At 42.2% G+C, this 16675-nt stretch overlaps 1 protein-coding gene across 1 annotated transcript; it reads left to right on the forward strand.

The window, feature by feature from the left end:
* Positions 1-490: 490 nt before the first annotated feature.
* On the forward strand, positions 491-14592 carry LOC311005345 (grainyhead-like protein 1 homolog; the record flags this gene model as incomplete). The annotated part of the gene is given in 17 exon segments (XM_083997730.1): positions 491-510; positions 2778-2967; positions 3272-3345; positions 3747-3781; positions 3784-3870; positions 3965-4203; positions 4938-5020; positions 5388-5541; positions 5666-5777; positions 6255-6349; positions 8348-8591; positions 8843-8970; positions 11041-11069; positions 11326-11411; positions 13061-13146; positions 13693-13757; positions 14204-14592. Coding segments are annotated over 17 exon segments (1842 nt in total). The 3' UTR covers positions 14319-14592.
* Positions 14593-16675: the final 2083 nt, after the last annotated feature.

Raw genomic sequence — 16675 nt, forward strand, 5'->3', positions numbered from 1 at the left:
TCAGTTGTATTACTGATCCTATATTTTCACTCCTGTTTACCTCTGACTTAACTGTGACTTCTTCTTTTCTCTCTCTTTTTTTCTGTTTGTTTGACTGTATAAAGAATTTGCATGCCCCCCGCCACTACAGTGATTAACCCTCTATGATAAAATCACATCTGTTAAACCCACTGCTTCAACGTGAGTGCCCCCTCCCCTCCCGCCCTTGCAGCCACTCCTATGGGGAGCCAATCAGGATGTCAGCGAGGGTAATTGACAGTGCAGCCCCGCCCCCTTGTCCACCTGTAATCCAATCCGCGTCCCTGTCACAGGTAAAACCGGCCTCAATTTCTAAGCATTGCCCCAAAAAAGCGAGAAAAGCCGACAAAACCCGTTCTCTTAGTAGGGGAGACCTTGTTTGTTGCCGCGGCCCTCATCCAGTGTTTTCTACGGTAAAGAAGACGGATCGGATTTTCAGTACCAACTAGAAAGTCCAGTTCGACCGACCGAGATGTCACAGGAGCATGACAAGTAAGTTGTCCTGACTCTCCACTTTTAGCCTGCACAAGGAGTAGGTTGTCACTATAAGGTTTTTAAACTATTTTCTGGATTTTTTTGCTCTTTTGTTTGAGTTGATGGCACATATGGATTTTAAAAAAGAAAAAAGGAAGCTGCGATCACACTGTGGTCCACCTCTGACCTGCAATGACGCCTGATTATTCAAGATTTATTATGATATCTGTGTAGAATCTGAGCTTTACTCTAGGACCACTGTGTCTCCTTATTCGTTTTCTTAAGGGTAAGTTTACAAAAAAAAGTGTAAGCCAGGCGGGAGAGTGATCATACAGTAGATTATCTCACAGTTTCTCCCATTGTGCAACTCCGCTTATTTCACCTGTCATGTTCAAGCCTGTACAGGTGTATCTCCACCTGTCGTGCGAGCAGAGGCGCCTGTTAGAATAAAACACTGTCCCGTGACAGCGATGGGCGGTTTAGTGTTTGATTTTGCTTCAAGCTCTAACAGTTTAAATGTGGATAGTCCTAATGATGTTTGTTTAGGAATAAACATGGTCCTCAGCGGGGAGTCCTCAGTTGAAGACAACGGTCTCTGCAGGTGCTTTTATATCCAAGTAGGCTGATGTACTATAACAGGATGTATATGAGTATGTTTAATTTTTCGGGCTGGTTGTGAGATATGATCAGTCTATATATGTATGTTGTTGTGAGGGTAATGACAAGGAGACATTTGAGGGGAGTGAAATTGTACACCTGTTAGGCGTTGGCCAGACAGACAATGTGAGCAAGCAAAGGGCTATATGAGGTTTTAGTGGATTTTACTCCACATGACTCAAATGTTTGTGTTAAATTTAAGGGTGGAAGTGAAAAAAAGTAAGATAACTGCAGATGTGTCCAAATGTTGATACAAAAGTATTTGTGTCTTTCTTATATAGGCTACTGCATGTACATTAAAAAAAAATCATGTCTGTGAATTAATGTTGCCTTAATGACTTAATTTCCTTCATGTGAGCTCCAATTTAATATCTGTTTTAAAAACAATTAATCTCTTCTTGCTGTCGCCATAGTAATGGATTACATCTCCTTAGAGGGGAGTTTAGACTTTTATTGGCTGTAAATAATGGATCCTATCAGATTGCAGTTTATGACTAGCACAATTAGATATAGGATTACTAATTATCACTTTGGTTTGACCATTGAGAGGAGAAAAGGCTGCATTTGTTGTAGACACTCAACCTGGAAACTGAGCCAGTCCGTTTACAGTTTACCATAATGACTTTGTTGTGGCAGAAAATTTGCAGGTGGATGATTGAGGATGTGTTAGAGGGGTGGGCATTTTTCAAAGTCTGACAAAAGCACCTGTGATCTGGACGAAACCATCAACACAAACGTTGGACTAATTACTTTGTTTCAGTCAGGAGGCCTAGCGCGCTCTAAGTAAATAGAAGCTGAGCAAATTTACTTTAAACTTTGCTCTTGAAATGTTCAACATTTTCTTACATGCTGAAGCTGGGCACTGTATTGTCATTTCCTTCTAAATGCAATACATCAAATCGAAGTCTGTGATCTTTAATTAATAATTGAGGTCATTACATGCAGCTGAAATACATGGAGATGCGAACTGATGTGTAAGTCTGACACTGTCCTGTTTACAAAGCAGCGACTCTCAAGGCCTCACAAAATGGAAGAGGAAGAGAAGGAGAGATATGCGGGCGGCAGTGACTGCTCATAAGAACTCATGATTATTTTCCACAAACAGGTTCCTTTACAAAAACAGTTGCAAGGCGCTGTTAACGAAGGAATGTAGCAGGGTCAGATACGTCATTTGCGGTCAGCTCCTCAGCCAATGAGCGATTCCCGAACCAGAGTGGTTGCACTGGATGAGCCTGTAGAGCATCTTTTTCTCACCCTCAGCTCGGTGGTTCGATGGCTGAGATTTGTTGCACAATCATAGAAAATCCTGAACAACTGGTCTCACAGATGAAGAGCATCTGCATGGTAGATCTCGGCCTCATAACCTGTTTGTCTGTTTTGAATGAGGCTGTGATTGTAGGTCTTGGTTTTATGAACACATTCAGTTTGCTCAATACTCAAGAGAAGCCTATAGAGGATGTGTTCATACAGTATATTTGAAATGATTCCCTCAGTTGTTGCCATTAACTTACTTTTTTCTCTTTTTAAATATCACATGATAAACTGTTTAAAATTTCATCACATGAGCTGACCTCTGACTTAGAAAAAGCACGAACATCAGTAACTTATGAAGCTCTTCTCTTTCACAGTAAACGTGCGGTCCTGGTTCTCCAGAATGACCCGAATTATGGAGGTCCACGTCGCTCCTTCACCACAGAGGACGAAGCTTGGAAGTCATTTCTGGAGAACCCACTGACAGCCGCCACCAAGGCCATGATGAGCATCAACGGAGACGAGGACAGTGCTGCTGCTCTGGGCCTGCTCTACGACTACTATAAGGTATCAGGGGGGGAAACCTTAGAAAGTCACTTTCATGACCACACTGGGAAAAAAAAGTCTCCAACTTTCTGTTCAATCAAAAGTGAAAATCGTATGTTGGGGGATTAGTTACAGTACAAATCCTTAAAGGTTTTCTCCTTTATGGTCGTCATTCATACTGACAGCCCGCCATTAAGCAACATCTGTGAGGCAGAGCTTATGTCATGTAACTGATCCAGGCGGCCATATAGACGGCACGGTGACCCGAGTTGTTGGATGTGATGTGGTCAGATGCTGAGCGGCTGTGTTTACCCTTCCCATACAGGTGCCCAGGGAAAAGAGAACAATAGGCCAGAGCAAGCCAGAAGCACTGGTCTCTGATGTGGATCCCAACAAAAGGTGAGTGACAGAGCTGTCCTAATGCAGCCGCCACCCCCCGCCACCCCCTCCCATAAAAATAAAAGCGCAGCAGAGGGAGCCGCAGCATGACGGGAATGGAGAGATTCAAGCTCCTTAGCATTCTCTCAATTTTGTGCGTGCATTTGCATATGCAGAGAGCGCTCATGTACAGAAACGTGTTCATGTTCAAGTCTGCTCATGCATGTAGCTGTGACCTTGGTCTTATCTTAAACTCATTAAGTTCAAGTTAAAAGATGGTTCATAAGGTTTTATTGACTTTAAATTGGGTGAAAGAATCTTAATTAAGAGCTGTTTGATTATCACACAATTCACCAACATGCTAAAAAAGACTTTTAATCCAATACCAAACATGTGGTATTTTCCAATCTTGCAGACACCAGATCCAGGCTGGACACCCCATTGCTCCGCACCAGGATGGTATGGAGAACAGGATCCAGGTCCTGAAGGGGCCGTTCAATATTCTTCAGCTGTCCCAGGACAAGCGCGGCCAGTTCCCATCACCAGGTCAGCTCACACTTCAGTTTCCTTCGCCTGTGACGTAAGCAGCTCAAAGGCAACAAACCTTATTGTCAGTTCCCTGATTTTCATTTTCACTCAGACACGACTGTCACAGTGTCAATTGCTGCAGTGCCGAACTACCCACCCGTCAAGACGGAGGTGCCCACCCACGGCTTCTCGGTGACGGTGCCAAACAACTGCGCCGAAAGCGACGGAGCGCACGTGAGCGTCTTTGACCGCCAGCTCACCCACAACACGGTCCAGTTCAGCCCCAGCACTCAGTCCCGCACGCCCCCCGACTCCACCTTCTCCGAGAGTTTCAAGGATGGTTCCCAGGAGGTGAGTGTTTCGGTCCCCTTCTCTCTTAACCCCCGCTGCTGCTCTCCCTGCAACCTCCTCCTCCTCCTCCTCCCTCTCCTCTCCTTCGCTTTCCTCTCTTCTCTCTGAACTTTTCCATCAGACAATAGGATATTCACCTGATCCCATGGAGCCAGCGGTGGGCTCAGTCTTCCCTGGTTTTATTTGAACATGCCAAAATAGCGGCCAGTGTGTTATTATGTCATTGTCTCACCAACACAATAAAGTGCTGTACTTTTCTCCTACAATAGCCAAATCCCTTTCTCTGTCCTCTTTCTCTCTTTAACCTGGAGGCGAATTACCTTAGTAAAAGCATAACCCAACAAAACTCCAGTACAGGAGGAGGTGGGGGTGGGAAGTGAGGTGGTGTGGGGGGGTAAGGAACAGAGTGTAAAGGTATTTTAAACCAAAAGAAAGGGTGATGAGGGGGAAGGACGATTTAACAAAACCCGCTCAATCTGTGATAAGTGGCGGGCGAAAGAGAGGGAAGTCCCTGCAGGGCACTGATGCTGATTATCCCTCAGGCCAATTATGAAAAGAACAAACTGGAATAAATCATCTCTCTATAGCTGGCATATCAATTTAAGGCATAACCTCCCCCCAAAAAATAAGTAAACATATATAAGAAATTAAATGAATTATTCGTTTTGCATCCTCTTTCTGTTGTTTACTTCACACTTCTTCACGACTTTATCTGTTTCCTGTTTGCGCTGCAGGTGTTTTCCTTCCCTGGAGATCTCCAGTTACGCATGGCCCCCATGACGGCGGAGGACTACACTCAGTTCAACACCGTGCCGGGGTAAGTCGCGCTGCTGCCGGCCCACCGCCCGACTTCCACCGCCACACCGCCATTCAGCTCTTGACACAACACGGCAGAATGGCCTCATTCATCGCAGTCTCGGGGGAGACACCGGACTCCCCTCCGTGTGAAAGACGAGAGTCTGCACACACGGGTGTTATCTGGCCCTGCTCTGACACCACGCTGATTTTAGGTCATGATTCACCTGCAGTGGCGTAATGCAGCGTGCCCCATTAAGTTTGAACGCTTACAGTTTTATTTCTGTCAGGAGTTTTCTCAGAGAGATATGCATTTCTACAGAAACAAAAGGGAGTTTATTTGGTTCTACTGCATCAAGTCTTTACTAGATTCTTTATTTCCCATTTAGGAATAATTTTGAGTACACTCTGGAGGCATCCAAGTCTCTGCGTCAGAAGACAGGCGATGGCACGATGACGTACCTCAACAAGGGCCAGTTTTACCCAATCACCCTCAGGGAGATTGACAACAAAGGCATGCACCAGCCCATCACCAAAGTCAGGGTAAGAAAGAGCAAAGAAAATAAACCTGAAACAAGCTATAATTTAGGATTATTGTCGACAATCGCACGCCAGATGTTATCGTTATATATGTGGTCATCATTTTGTGTGTTGTATCGTTTTCCAGAGTGTAGTGATGGTCGTGTTTGGAGAGGAGAAGTGCAGAGATGATCAGCTGAAACACTGGAAGTACTGGCACTCCAGACAGCACACGGCCAAACAGAGGTGTCTCGACATCGGTAAGAACCACTTCTGTCTGTCTGTCTGTCTGTCGGGGATTTTTTTTGTTTTTTCATGGCTGAAATGATCCAATGATTCATCCTGGGGCACTAATTGGCTGACAGCCGGGGGGCATTCAGGAGTTTAGTTTTACCGTGGAGCAGGCTGATTAATCCTCTGTGTGTCGGCACACTTGAGTGGATGGTTGAAAGGGCAGCTTAGCGGTGGCTGACAGTAAAAGGTGTGTTGTGGTTGTCACAGTTCTGCCTGTCTGGCCAGGGATTAAGTCTGCAGTAGTTAATGCCTCCGTGTATCATACAGTAACAGTGCATGAAGATAGAGATTTCATTATTTGCTTTTCTGACTTGATAGAATATTGTTCATTTCTTTTACTCAGATTTATTGTAGGATTATTTGTTCATAATTGTTTCTGCTTGTGTTTTCTGTTTCACTTTTGTCTTTATTTCACCTAATTTCAATTTTTTTGGTTGTTACAGCCGATTACAAAGAGAGCTTCAACACCATCGGCAACATCGAGGAGATTTCCTACAATGCCATTTCCTTTACCTGGGACACCAACGAGGAGGCTAAAGTAAGACAATGAAATACACAGGATGCACACACACAGCACACACACAACTTCACAGATACACAAGTGATTGATTCCATCTACTGATCACGAGGCTGCTTTTAACATCCTGGACCTGGCAGATGTGGGCTGAAAACCAAAATTAGACGTGGGTGTTTCCGCCTCTGTGTTCATGTAAAAACAAACCCAACGTTTAGTTCACAGGGTCACCGCTGATCCATGGTTTCCATATGCTTCCTTGTCTTGAACTCTTAATATGAGCCTTGAACTTTTCACACTTAGACACACTTAAAACCTTAAGCCAAAAATAGACGGCTCCTCATCGTTAACATCCCGTGCGGTTTTCCCCGCAGACCAAAATTAGGGTTTCAGGTGTTGACTCCTCTTTTGTTGGTGATTACCATCCACTTTGTTCATTGTGATCCTCCAAAACAGTCTTTTAAAGAAAGTAGGGGCGTAAATAGAAGAGTGAGGATGTTGTCATCACTGCTCTTCTTGTGTGTTGAGGCAAGAAGGTATGTTAGTTTGTGTGTGAGTGTGTGAATTTTCCTGCACTTTGCACACACATTCTTGACTGGTCCAACCTGCTTGTCACCCCTATTGTGATGCTGAACGTTTAAGGTATTTCTGCACACACCAGACAGGAGTAACAAAGGAAAGGTGCAGGAATGAGGAAACGCAGCAGGGGGGCACGAGGACCAGACCTGTCATTGCCAAAAAAAAAAGAAGAAAAGTAGTGTGCAACTGGCGACAGAAAGGAGGAGCTCCTCTCCTTCCTCAACTCTTGCTTTTTCACATATTGTTGACCCACATGTCACTCTCGGGCATCACTGTCGGCTTCAGACGCATGACGCCAGAACAAACAGACTAAGAGACAACATGGTGCCACAGCTCGTCTCCAGTGTGCTTCTCTCTTCTACACTACACAAAAATAAAGTCAGATGCAACAAACCTCTCTCACACACACACACGCACCAGGATGTGGGTCCAACTGTCTCATGACTCAAGGCCTGTATCCATAGGATGTTCATCCTTGTGTGTGCTCATGTCCTCACCATGTGTGTATTTTTTGAAAGCACCGCCCGGCAAGTTGTTTTAGCATCTCATCAGCGTGGTGTTTAATGACTGATGAAGATATGTGTGTGTGCTGTATGTGGCCTTTGGGGTAACTAGCCTGAAGCATAGACGGTATGTAATTGTAGTATTATTTGCAAAGGCCCCTCCTTTATGTTTATCTTCTCTGAGGCAATTGAGTGGATCAACACAAGACACACATGACAGTCTATGCATTATTTTTGGCTTTTGTTTAAATTGTCCTTACCGTCTCATATATCAGTATCCTTTTGGTCTGATTTATCATTTTATAATTTCAGTGTAAAGTATAATAATTTAGTGACAAGTGACTCCAAATATTATAATAGAACAGGTGAACAGAAGAAGTGCTAGAAGTCAAACTAAAATCCAGTATATTTAACAAAGTGGGTTTTTTTTTAATGGAAAGTCTGTTTATGACTGTAGGTCAATGAAATTTCTCCTTTTCTCTCTGAGCTATTTCATTGCTGCTCTGACATCAATAATATACTCGGTGAAAGCCACACATCAACACCCTTTGATGATTTGATTTTCTCACCTTGTCTCTAAATAGTGTATAAATAAAATTAGGCTGCTATAACTTTTATAAGCAATATGAAGACCTCTCCATTAGTTGTTTCAAACAAGCTGTTATGATAATGTGTTTAGATGACATCATGGTAACCTGTTTTTAACAGGAGCACCAGCAAGACAAAGGAGCGTCTCTCCCTCCACACTATGAGCCTGTGATGACTAAAGTTGACCAATAGAGGGCAACACAGAACACAGAATACACTGTTGAAGCCTCTGCTCTGTATGCCGCAGACCTCCAATACAGCAATTAGCTAATGAGAATAATAAGAGTGAGGAGTTTTGCCTTTGTCTTATTTGTCCTGTTTTTTTTTTCTTTCTTCTGTCGTGTCTCTACAGATCTTCATTTCAGTCAACTGTCTGAGCACAGACTTCTCCTCTCAGAAGGGGGTGAAGGGTCTCCCCCTGAACCTGCAGATCGACACCTACAGCTACAACAACCGCAGCAACAAGCCCATCCACCGCGCCTACTGCCAGATCAAGGTCTTCTGTGACAAGGGGGCAGAGAGGAAGATCCGAGATGAGGAGAGGAAGCAGTCCCGCAGGAAAGGGAAGGTGGCCGACCTCAACACCAACATGAACTGTGAGTCATTGAGGAGCTTTTTTTTTTTTTTTTTTACCTTGAATATGAACAAACAAGGGACTTTCCTTCATGAAAACTCAACAATACCTATAGCTGGAACCTGAGCATAGATGTTTTGTAGGGAATGTGTCATTGTTGTAAACTTACTGCTTGTTGTGCTGCCCCCTAGTGGTCACATTACTGCTACTACTGTCCTCTACATGAATAGACTTATAAAACGACTTCCTGTTGTGACCCCTTATCTCTGCCAGTTGTGGACGTCAAAGTGCCCATCCTCCAGAAACGCAATGATGTGACCATCTTCAAGATGATGACCGACCACGAGACGCAGCCCGTCCTTTTCATCCCCGACATTCACTTCTCTACCTTCCAGCGCCATGTGAGTGCCAATCACAGACACCAAACTACACAAAACCACCAGGACTGTTTAGCATAGCGCGCATTAACACGTCTTGAGTGTCAGTTCTGGGAATGAATGTGTTCTCCGCTACAGTCATGTACCGCTCGTAGCACCTTAGGTGGTCCGTAAACAGTTTGCGTTTGAGCTTCCACCCACTCTCCAGCCAGCTGGGTCGAGGTGACCTGCTTGCTTACTAGTTGGCAAGAACAGGGAGTTCTCGTTTCCAGCTCTGATAGGAGACCTACATACTGGCTGCATTTCAGACTGCTTACTCACAAGATGAATCATTTGCCAGTGGCTCAAAACAAAACCAGGGGGGGTCAGAATATATTACCTACGATTATATTCAGGAGCAAAGACAGTAAGTAGATTTGAGGATAGAGAGACAATTAGACATCAATGAACATGATGTGTGATTAATATATGTGGCAGATAGATGTCCAGATCTATAGTTAAAGTGCTGCAGAAATGAAAACCTGAGAATTAGTTAGAATCTCTGCACTTATGTTTTCATGTCTTTTGACTGGTTTACTTGTATTGATGATAGAAATATGGTCTGTGATTGACACAAGACATTTTCACATTTTATTCTATGACATCATTTATATAAGCTATTACAGCTTGAGACTTTTTAAGTGTCTTCAAATAGACAAGTGGCAAAATGAAACGACAGAGTTTGTTTGGCACATTAAACATCATCACGACCCACATGGACTCCCCAGGTCACCTTAACATCCTCCTGTTCAAAATTACAATCTTGGTACTTTATCATTTTTATTTGACATCAAGTTTAATTTTGATTGAAGAGGAAAGGCCTTTGAAGAAAATGTACCATCACTGAATCAGTTTACATGTGTGGCTGTAACATGTGTGCCGTTTGTCCGGTTTTTATCAGTGCTAACCAGCACCAGCCCGCCTCTCTGTGACTGGACTCTGAGCTTTGCTAAAGTTTGGTTGAACACGTCACAGGACACCCACATAAGTTTGGGCACATTCGTCATTATTTCATTCATTTTAGGGGGTTGTTTTAAGGATTTTTTTTGTTCTCTCTAAGGGTACATGTATGACACTGCTTTAATCATGGTGAAAATGACTGGACAGCAACACCCACTGAGAAATGTCACTATACGTAGACTTGGAGTGCCCCCTGCTGGTTGAATAATGAGCACATGTAACAGAGTCATTTCCCCCCTTTCCCTTTCTCCTCACAAGTTTCATTTCCTATCAGTAGGATCAAAAGGGGACCGACAGGAGGTTATTTTTGGTATTGCCAGTGACATTGAACCTGACTGAGCTGTCTACACAGACCACTATCAGTTTCTGATAAACTCTGACTTTACTGGGATCCAACTCAGAATAGAATTCTATTAACAGCAACGCTTGTAATCAATAAAGACACGGGGCAAAAGGCTACGAAAAAATGGAGGCTTTCCAGGAAAACTGATAAACTTATTTTTGTAAAAATGAAAGAAAAACAGCTTGAAAAATGTTCAATTGTTTCAGATTTTTTATTTAACAAAACAATCGATCACCAGTAAGTTGTAGTTGAAGTTGTAACCCGTATTCTTATATTTCACAGGAAAAAATAACACAAAATTTAGATCAGGTTTAGCCTCAAACAAAAACCTGTGACCCCTATCGGGGTTCAGTCCTGCACTTTGCTCACCATTTCTCCAGCTGTAACTGTACAGGCTTTGCTTCACACATATATATAACTGCCCTGCTGATTAGCTGGTGTGTGTTGACCAGGGCTCAGTTCTGAGTGATAAAGGAGTAAATGGGTCAACTTTTCGGACGTGACTGTTGGTTTTGCCTTTGAACTGGTTGACTGATTTAGCCGCCAATGTAACGAGTTTGAGCTGCATTAGTATGTAGGTTTTATACATGCACTCCCATTACAGGATATACTGTAGATTAAAATCAGATTTCAGATTTCACTGCATTTTAAAGCCAGTTATTGTCGTATAAAATCTATAGCATCAACAGCATCTCTGACACTATAATATTGTTGCTTGTTGTTCTAAATTCCTGCCTGTTTGTCTTTTGCAGCCTTTCGCAGCAGAAGATGCAGAAGACAGGTGAGTTCATGGAAACCCTGATTTCACACTTGATCTTTTCTCACTTTCTTTTTAGTAGATTTGAACCGAGACAACCTTTGACACCTTTCCAAGTAAAGGGCATACATGAATACATATGACATTTCTAGGAAATGCCTGTGGGCTTTGAATGCTGTAGAGTGTGTGTGTGTGTTTGTGTATGTTTTATAGCCTGTTAGCTGGTTATAAAAGGCATTTAAGCAGTGATTTTTTTCGTGTGTGTGTTTGTCCACTGCAGCTCGGCCATGAAGAGATTACCCTTCAGTGATGATGAGTTTGGTGCACCCCCAAACAAGATGGCAAGAGTCGAAGAACCAAAGAAAGGTACTAAATGTGTGTGTGTGTGTGTTGTACTGCAGTATCGTGCTGCGACTGTTCACATGCTGGTCAGGGGTCTTTCAATGGTGCTCTGCTCTGGGGCTAAATCAGTGTGTGTGCATATGTATGTGTGTCTGTGTGTGTGTAACCACCCCACCCCACCCCACTCCACCATCCCACACTTTCTCGGCCATGTGATTATTCCAGGTCTTTCAAAACACACACACGTGTCTGAGGCCTCCACTGACCTAACAAAATACCACTGATCACTACGTGCACACACACACACATGCAAACAAGCATCTGCCCTTTACCCCACATCCTATTCATAGGCATATAAGGCTTCTTTCCACTACTAAATTTACTATATAAATCAGTACTGTCAAATGTGTTGTTGCTAGAAGAGGAAAGTTTGACGTTAGGCTTCACCTTTGGTCTTTTAAAACCTGTTTCTCACCGATTCTGCATAAAAACATCTGCACATAATCAGTAGCTTCACAAAGCCACACTGCTGTAGGTTGTGTTGTTGTGTAAGTTTTCGTCTTGGAACCGTCTACATATAATTGATTGAAGCAAATTAGATGCATATCATAAGTGATGTGCCGGAGGGTCCCAAAAAGACGGAGGTTTTCTCCAAAGGTCTTTCAAATGAACAATAATTGTTGTAGCCTTTGAACTTCTCACAACTCATTCCCACACAAAGGCCATAACCTGTTATGAGAGGTTACAAGTGATTTGTCAACTTATATTTACTCAAAATGAAACCAAAAATAGACCAGGTTAGGTTTCATCATCTTCCCACACAAGCTGTGGTGTTTTTGTAGTTTTCTAGTTTGCTTTGGAAGAGAACTTGTTAATGTCTGAGTAAAGAGACAGTCTGTCAATTATCTGTTGTACTGTTCCCTTGAAATGACGTCTGTCTCAAATAAAATTATCCATGGCTGCTCAGGACCTCAGTGAGCGGAGCAGAACTGTGGGCTGTGACAGGAAGCCCTCAACTTCACCACCACATCACCATTCAGTCACTTACTCCATCTTACATACTGTAGTTTATGTCCATTTACAAAAGTGGATCAAACAAGTGAAAACTCCTATACATGTAATTTCATGTTTAAATACAGGCCTACTTGAAAACAGAGGATGTTTTTTCGTCTCATTTAGAGGCCACAAATATCACAAGTTCCTGCAAACAGGTTGGAAAACAATATGAGAAAATCTATTTAGAGCCAGCGCTATTTTGAGAGGGCAGTGATGTGGTGAATGAGAGGTGGCTCTGTCACTCGCTGTGTGTCTCTTTACAAACATACCAGCGTTGCATGATGAATGTGCTTTCTAGGTGTGCTTTGCTGGGCCCTGTGCCACTTCTTTGATGAGTTTGGATGAGTGCCCATGCAGTGTAGCAGTGGGATTATTTAAAACTGCCTTGTGTATAAGTCTATATATTTGCAATTTTACTAAGGGACTAGCCAAACCACATGTGTGAGATTTGCTACTTATGAATAAAATTGGGAATGCACAAATGCCTCAAACCCACACAAATGTACCAAACTAGACTTTTGTCAGAGATCAGATTTGATCTAATGTTCTATCTATCCGATCCATAAATGCTTTGCTTTGACACCCGCTTGCCTCCTCTTCCTCTCTCCACCACACAGTCCTGCTGTACGTGCGCAAGGAAACAGAGGAGGTGTTTGATGCCCTCATGCTGAAGAATCCCACGCTGAAAGGCCTGATGGAAGCTGTAAGTTGTCCTCAGTTTATTGTGCTGGTAATGGCTTCTATTGCACTTAATGTTCCTGCTTCACTTTGGTGGTCTTGGCAACGTACGCCGCGGCTTGACATCTAGTTCTCTTGTGTGTTTAAGCGACTACAGCAAGAGAAATGAGCTGTGACAGGACCCAGGAATAATGTCAGGGAGGATAAGAACAAGGAGTGCATGGGGTGGGCGAGACACAGAGAGGGTGTGAGGGGGTTAAAAAGGGACACGTGGGACAATAAAGTCAAGAGAGGGGGCAAAAGGGGCTAATGGAGGACAGGGATGGGGGGTGGGGGCATCCTGGGGAGAGAGAAGGTTAGGCAATGGGAAATGGGGGTGTCAATGGAAAAAAGAAAGAGACAGGTGTAGGATTACCTAACAGTCATGTACCCTTGATAAAGTTGAAACAGGTGAATGTGTTTGTGAAAGCACAAAGGACTAAATTCTTCTCTGTGCATAATCTGTTTTCATGTTTTTTGTAAATGATTCTTTCAAGATGTTTTACGCTGATTTGTGTCTTTTCTCAACCAGATTTCGGAGAAGTACGAGTTGCCTTTGGATAAGCTTGGAAATGTGTATAAGAAGTGCAAGAAAGGGTGAGTATCAGTCATTAACATACACACTCTGACTACATCTGAGACTTTAGAAAAGAGAAAGCACGATATAAATGACGTAACAAATGCTAAATTTAATTCCTCGTGTTATCTCAGATAATTGTTGTTTTATCTCCAATATTCTGATGGTTTTCTTTCAAAATATAAGTTCAAAAATGTCGGTCAACAAACTTGACATTTAACCTAATAGGTATTTAGCCATTTATTGCATAATGAAACCAGCAATCAAACTAGCTGCTGTAGCCATCTTAGCAGCTGGTTGATTTACTGTAACGTCCAGTCTTTATGATAAGCTGAGTGCAGTTTCATATTGACTGCACAGACATTAAAAGCAGCAAAAAAAGAGAGAAAAACACACATATAAAATAGTTTCTTTGGATGGGGTTGTAGGAGAAAAGACGCTAACACACCTGTGTGTTTTAAAACAGAATTCTTGTCCACATGGATGACAACATCATCAAACACTACTCCAATGAAGACACCTTCCAGATCACCATGGAGGAGTTGGGCGGCATGTACAAACTCACCCTCACTGAAATCTGATTGGACTGGAGGATGTGACATCATCCTGAACAGAGGGGTGATGCAACAAACGGAGCCATGAGGAAAAGTGGTTTACACATCTAGCCATGCAGTGATTATGGACTTGATCTGACATTGAAATCGTGTTGTCTGTGTGCTGTATTTGTGTCAAACAGATTTTAAAACATTAAGTCCCAAAGGAGGTATTTAAAAAGGCAGAGCTCTTAATAGACAAAAATGTTGATTAGAGATATAAGTTATACATTTTGCTATGTTTCAAAATGTTTTCTTTTTGTGCATGAGAAGTAACGAGTGAGGACAGATTTGATTGTTATGACACTTGTTTAGTATTTACTGAGACTATGAGTTGCACCTATGAGGGATTTTTTTTTTTTGAAATCTTGTTTGTAACGTCCCAAGTGACTGTGGTGCTGCTATACCTCATTCTATGCAAGCAGCATTGTTTCTCATATAATATTAGTCTTTGATCAGGAGAAACAACTATTTTTCCCTTCCTGAAGCCTTAGCACTGATGAGTACAATCTGTAAAGTTGGTAATATAGTGCACAAACTGAAGACAGCAAATTGTTGATGAAGCCTCAGTGGTTCAGTGTATTAATGCTAAACAATGTGGCAGTATTTAGTGTGTACAACTTTATTCCATCATACAGTTAGGCTAGAATATTGTACATGTTTGTCGTATGTTTTTGGCATAGTATACGTGCTATTTGTGAATGAATCAAGACATGTTTTTCCACAGATCAATCTAAATAATGGCCTTCTTATAAGTATTAAACAGATAAGTTTATTGATAAGAATTCTAAAACACAGCTACCCCTCTCCTGTAGAGTAGTTTTCTGAATGGTAGTAAAATAGGTCAATGAATGTCTAGGGCAGTTTAAACTGGAGGTGCAATATGATGTTCAAATTCTGACACATTCAGAAAAAGAAATTTCTCTATTGCCATAACTACAGTATATTATACATAAACAGCCTTTTTTTAATGAAATATTGTACATATCCGCTGAAAATGGGATTTGGAAGATCCCAAGATCCTTTTGTATCTCAGTACTTATTGTGTATATATTTATTAATAAGAGAATGGATGTGGGTCTTTCTTTTTTTTTTAAACAACAAAAAAACATATTTACCCAAATTTTTATTATTCCTAATAATATAATGTGTTTTTCTTTTTATATGAAGTTATTCTAACATTATGTCAAGGTATGAAAAGTTATTGACATGTTTTTAATGATGTATTTCTTTTATTTCTTTTGTAAAAGATTTGTTGCACAAAGTGCTCAATAAAAGCTCTCTAGTAGCTGCCATTTCTGTTGTCTAAGAAATTTTCCTGTTCATCTTCTGTCAAGCCATTTGATCATGATTTATTTTTTTAATTTTTCCTCTTTCAGGATTTGAAAAGAGTAGATCAGTGGTCAATGTCAGTGGTTGAGGTGTTGAGCTGTGCCAGTGTCTGTCCACAGGAACAGATGTCTGGGCCTCACTTCTAACCCTGTGGACAGGAAACAGGCATGACAGGACAGACTGGAGCAGAGAGGCTGCTCTGTCGGAAACCTGGCCACAAATTTCTACGCACACTGTTTGCTTAAAGTAGACTGCCATGTTTCCATTTCTCTTGGTCCACTACTTGGGTTTAGACTGAAATATCTCAGTGGCTATCCAACAGCTTGTCATCAAAGCATGTGGAGATTTTCCCAATGGTGAATCCTCATGACCTCAGGCCTTTTCCTTTTGTGTCACCATTAAGTTCATGTTTGTGTGGTTTCTACAGCTATTTGGAATTAAATTTTGTCCCGACATAAATGTTGCCTCCGGAGGACTTTAGTGATCCCCATCTTCCCTTTAGAACCTGACGAAGGTCTCAGGACCGAAACGTTGTCCAGCTCAATAAAATCTTTGCAAGTGATGACAGTGTGCGGGAGCTTTCTCTCACGTCACTCAAGGTCTTCTCCTACGCACCTGCCCGTCCGTGCCGGTGTGCACAAGTTTCAGCCTGGTTTTGTGATCCCCATCTTCAAAATTTTATGACCCACAAAGACAGAGGATATTTATTAGCATGAAAGCTTAAGCTAAGTAGTGACCATTATAAATGTACCATAGCATGCTAACATAAACATTTTACTTACCTTTCTACGGGAGCGTGCCTATGTTCCCTCAGCCCTATGTTCCCTCTGGACTCTCTCTACCTATCTGGACTCTATCTATCTGGCCTGTCTAGCCTCTACCAGGTCTTTTTACTAAACTTAACCAACTCCTTTCTTCATTGCCTAAACCCAACCAATGATGGGACCAAAGGGCTGTGGGAATAGGGCCTAATTTTCAGTGACAACAAAAGTTAGAAATGAGGGAACATAGGG

Source organism: Trachurus trachurus (assembly GCF_905171665.1).
Source record: "Trachurus trachurus genome assembly, chromosome: 22".
NCBI classification, from domain to species: domain Eukaryota; kingdom Metazoa; phylum Chordata; class Actinopteri; order Carangiformes; family Carangidae; genus Trachurus; species Trachurus trachurus.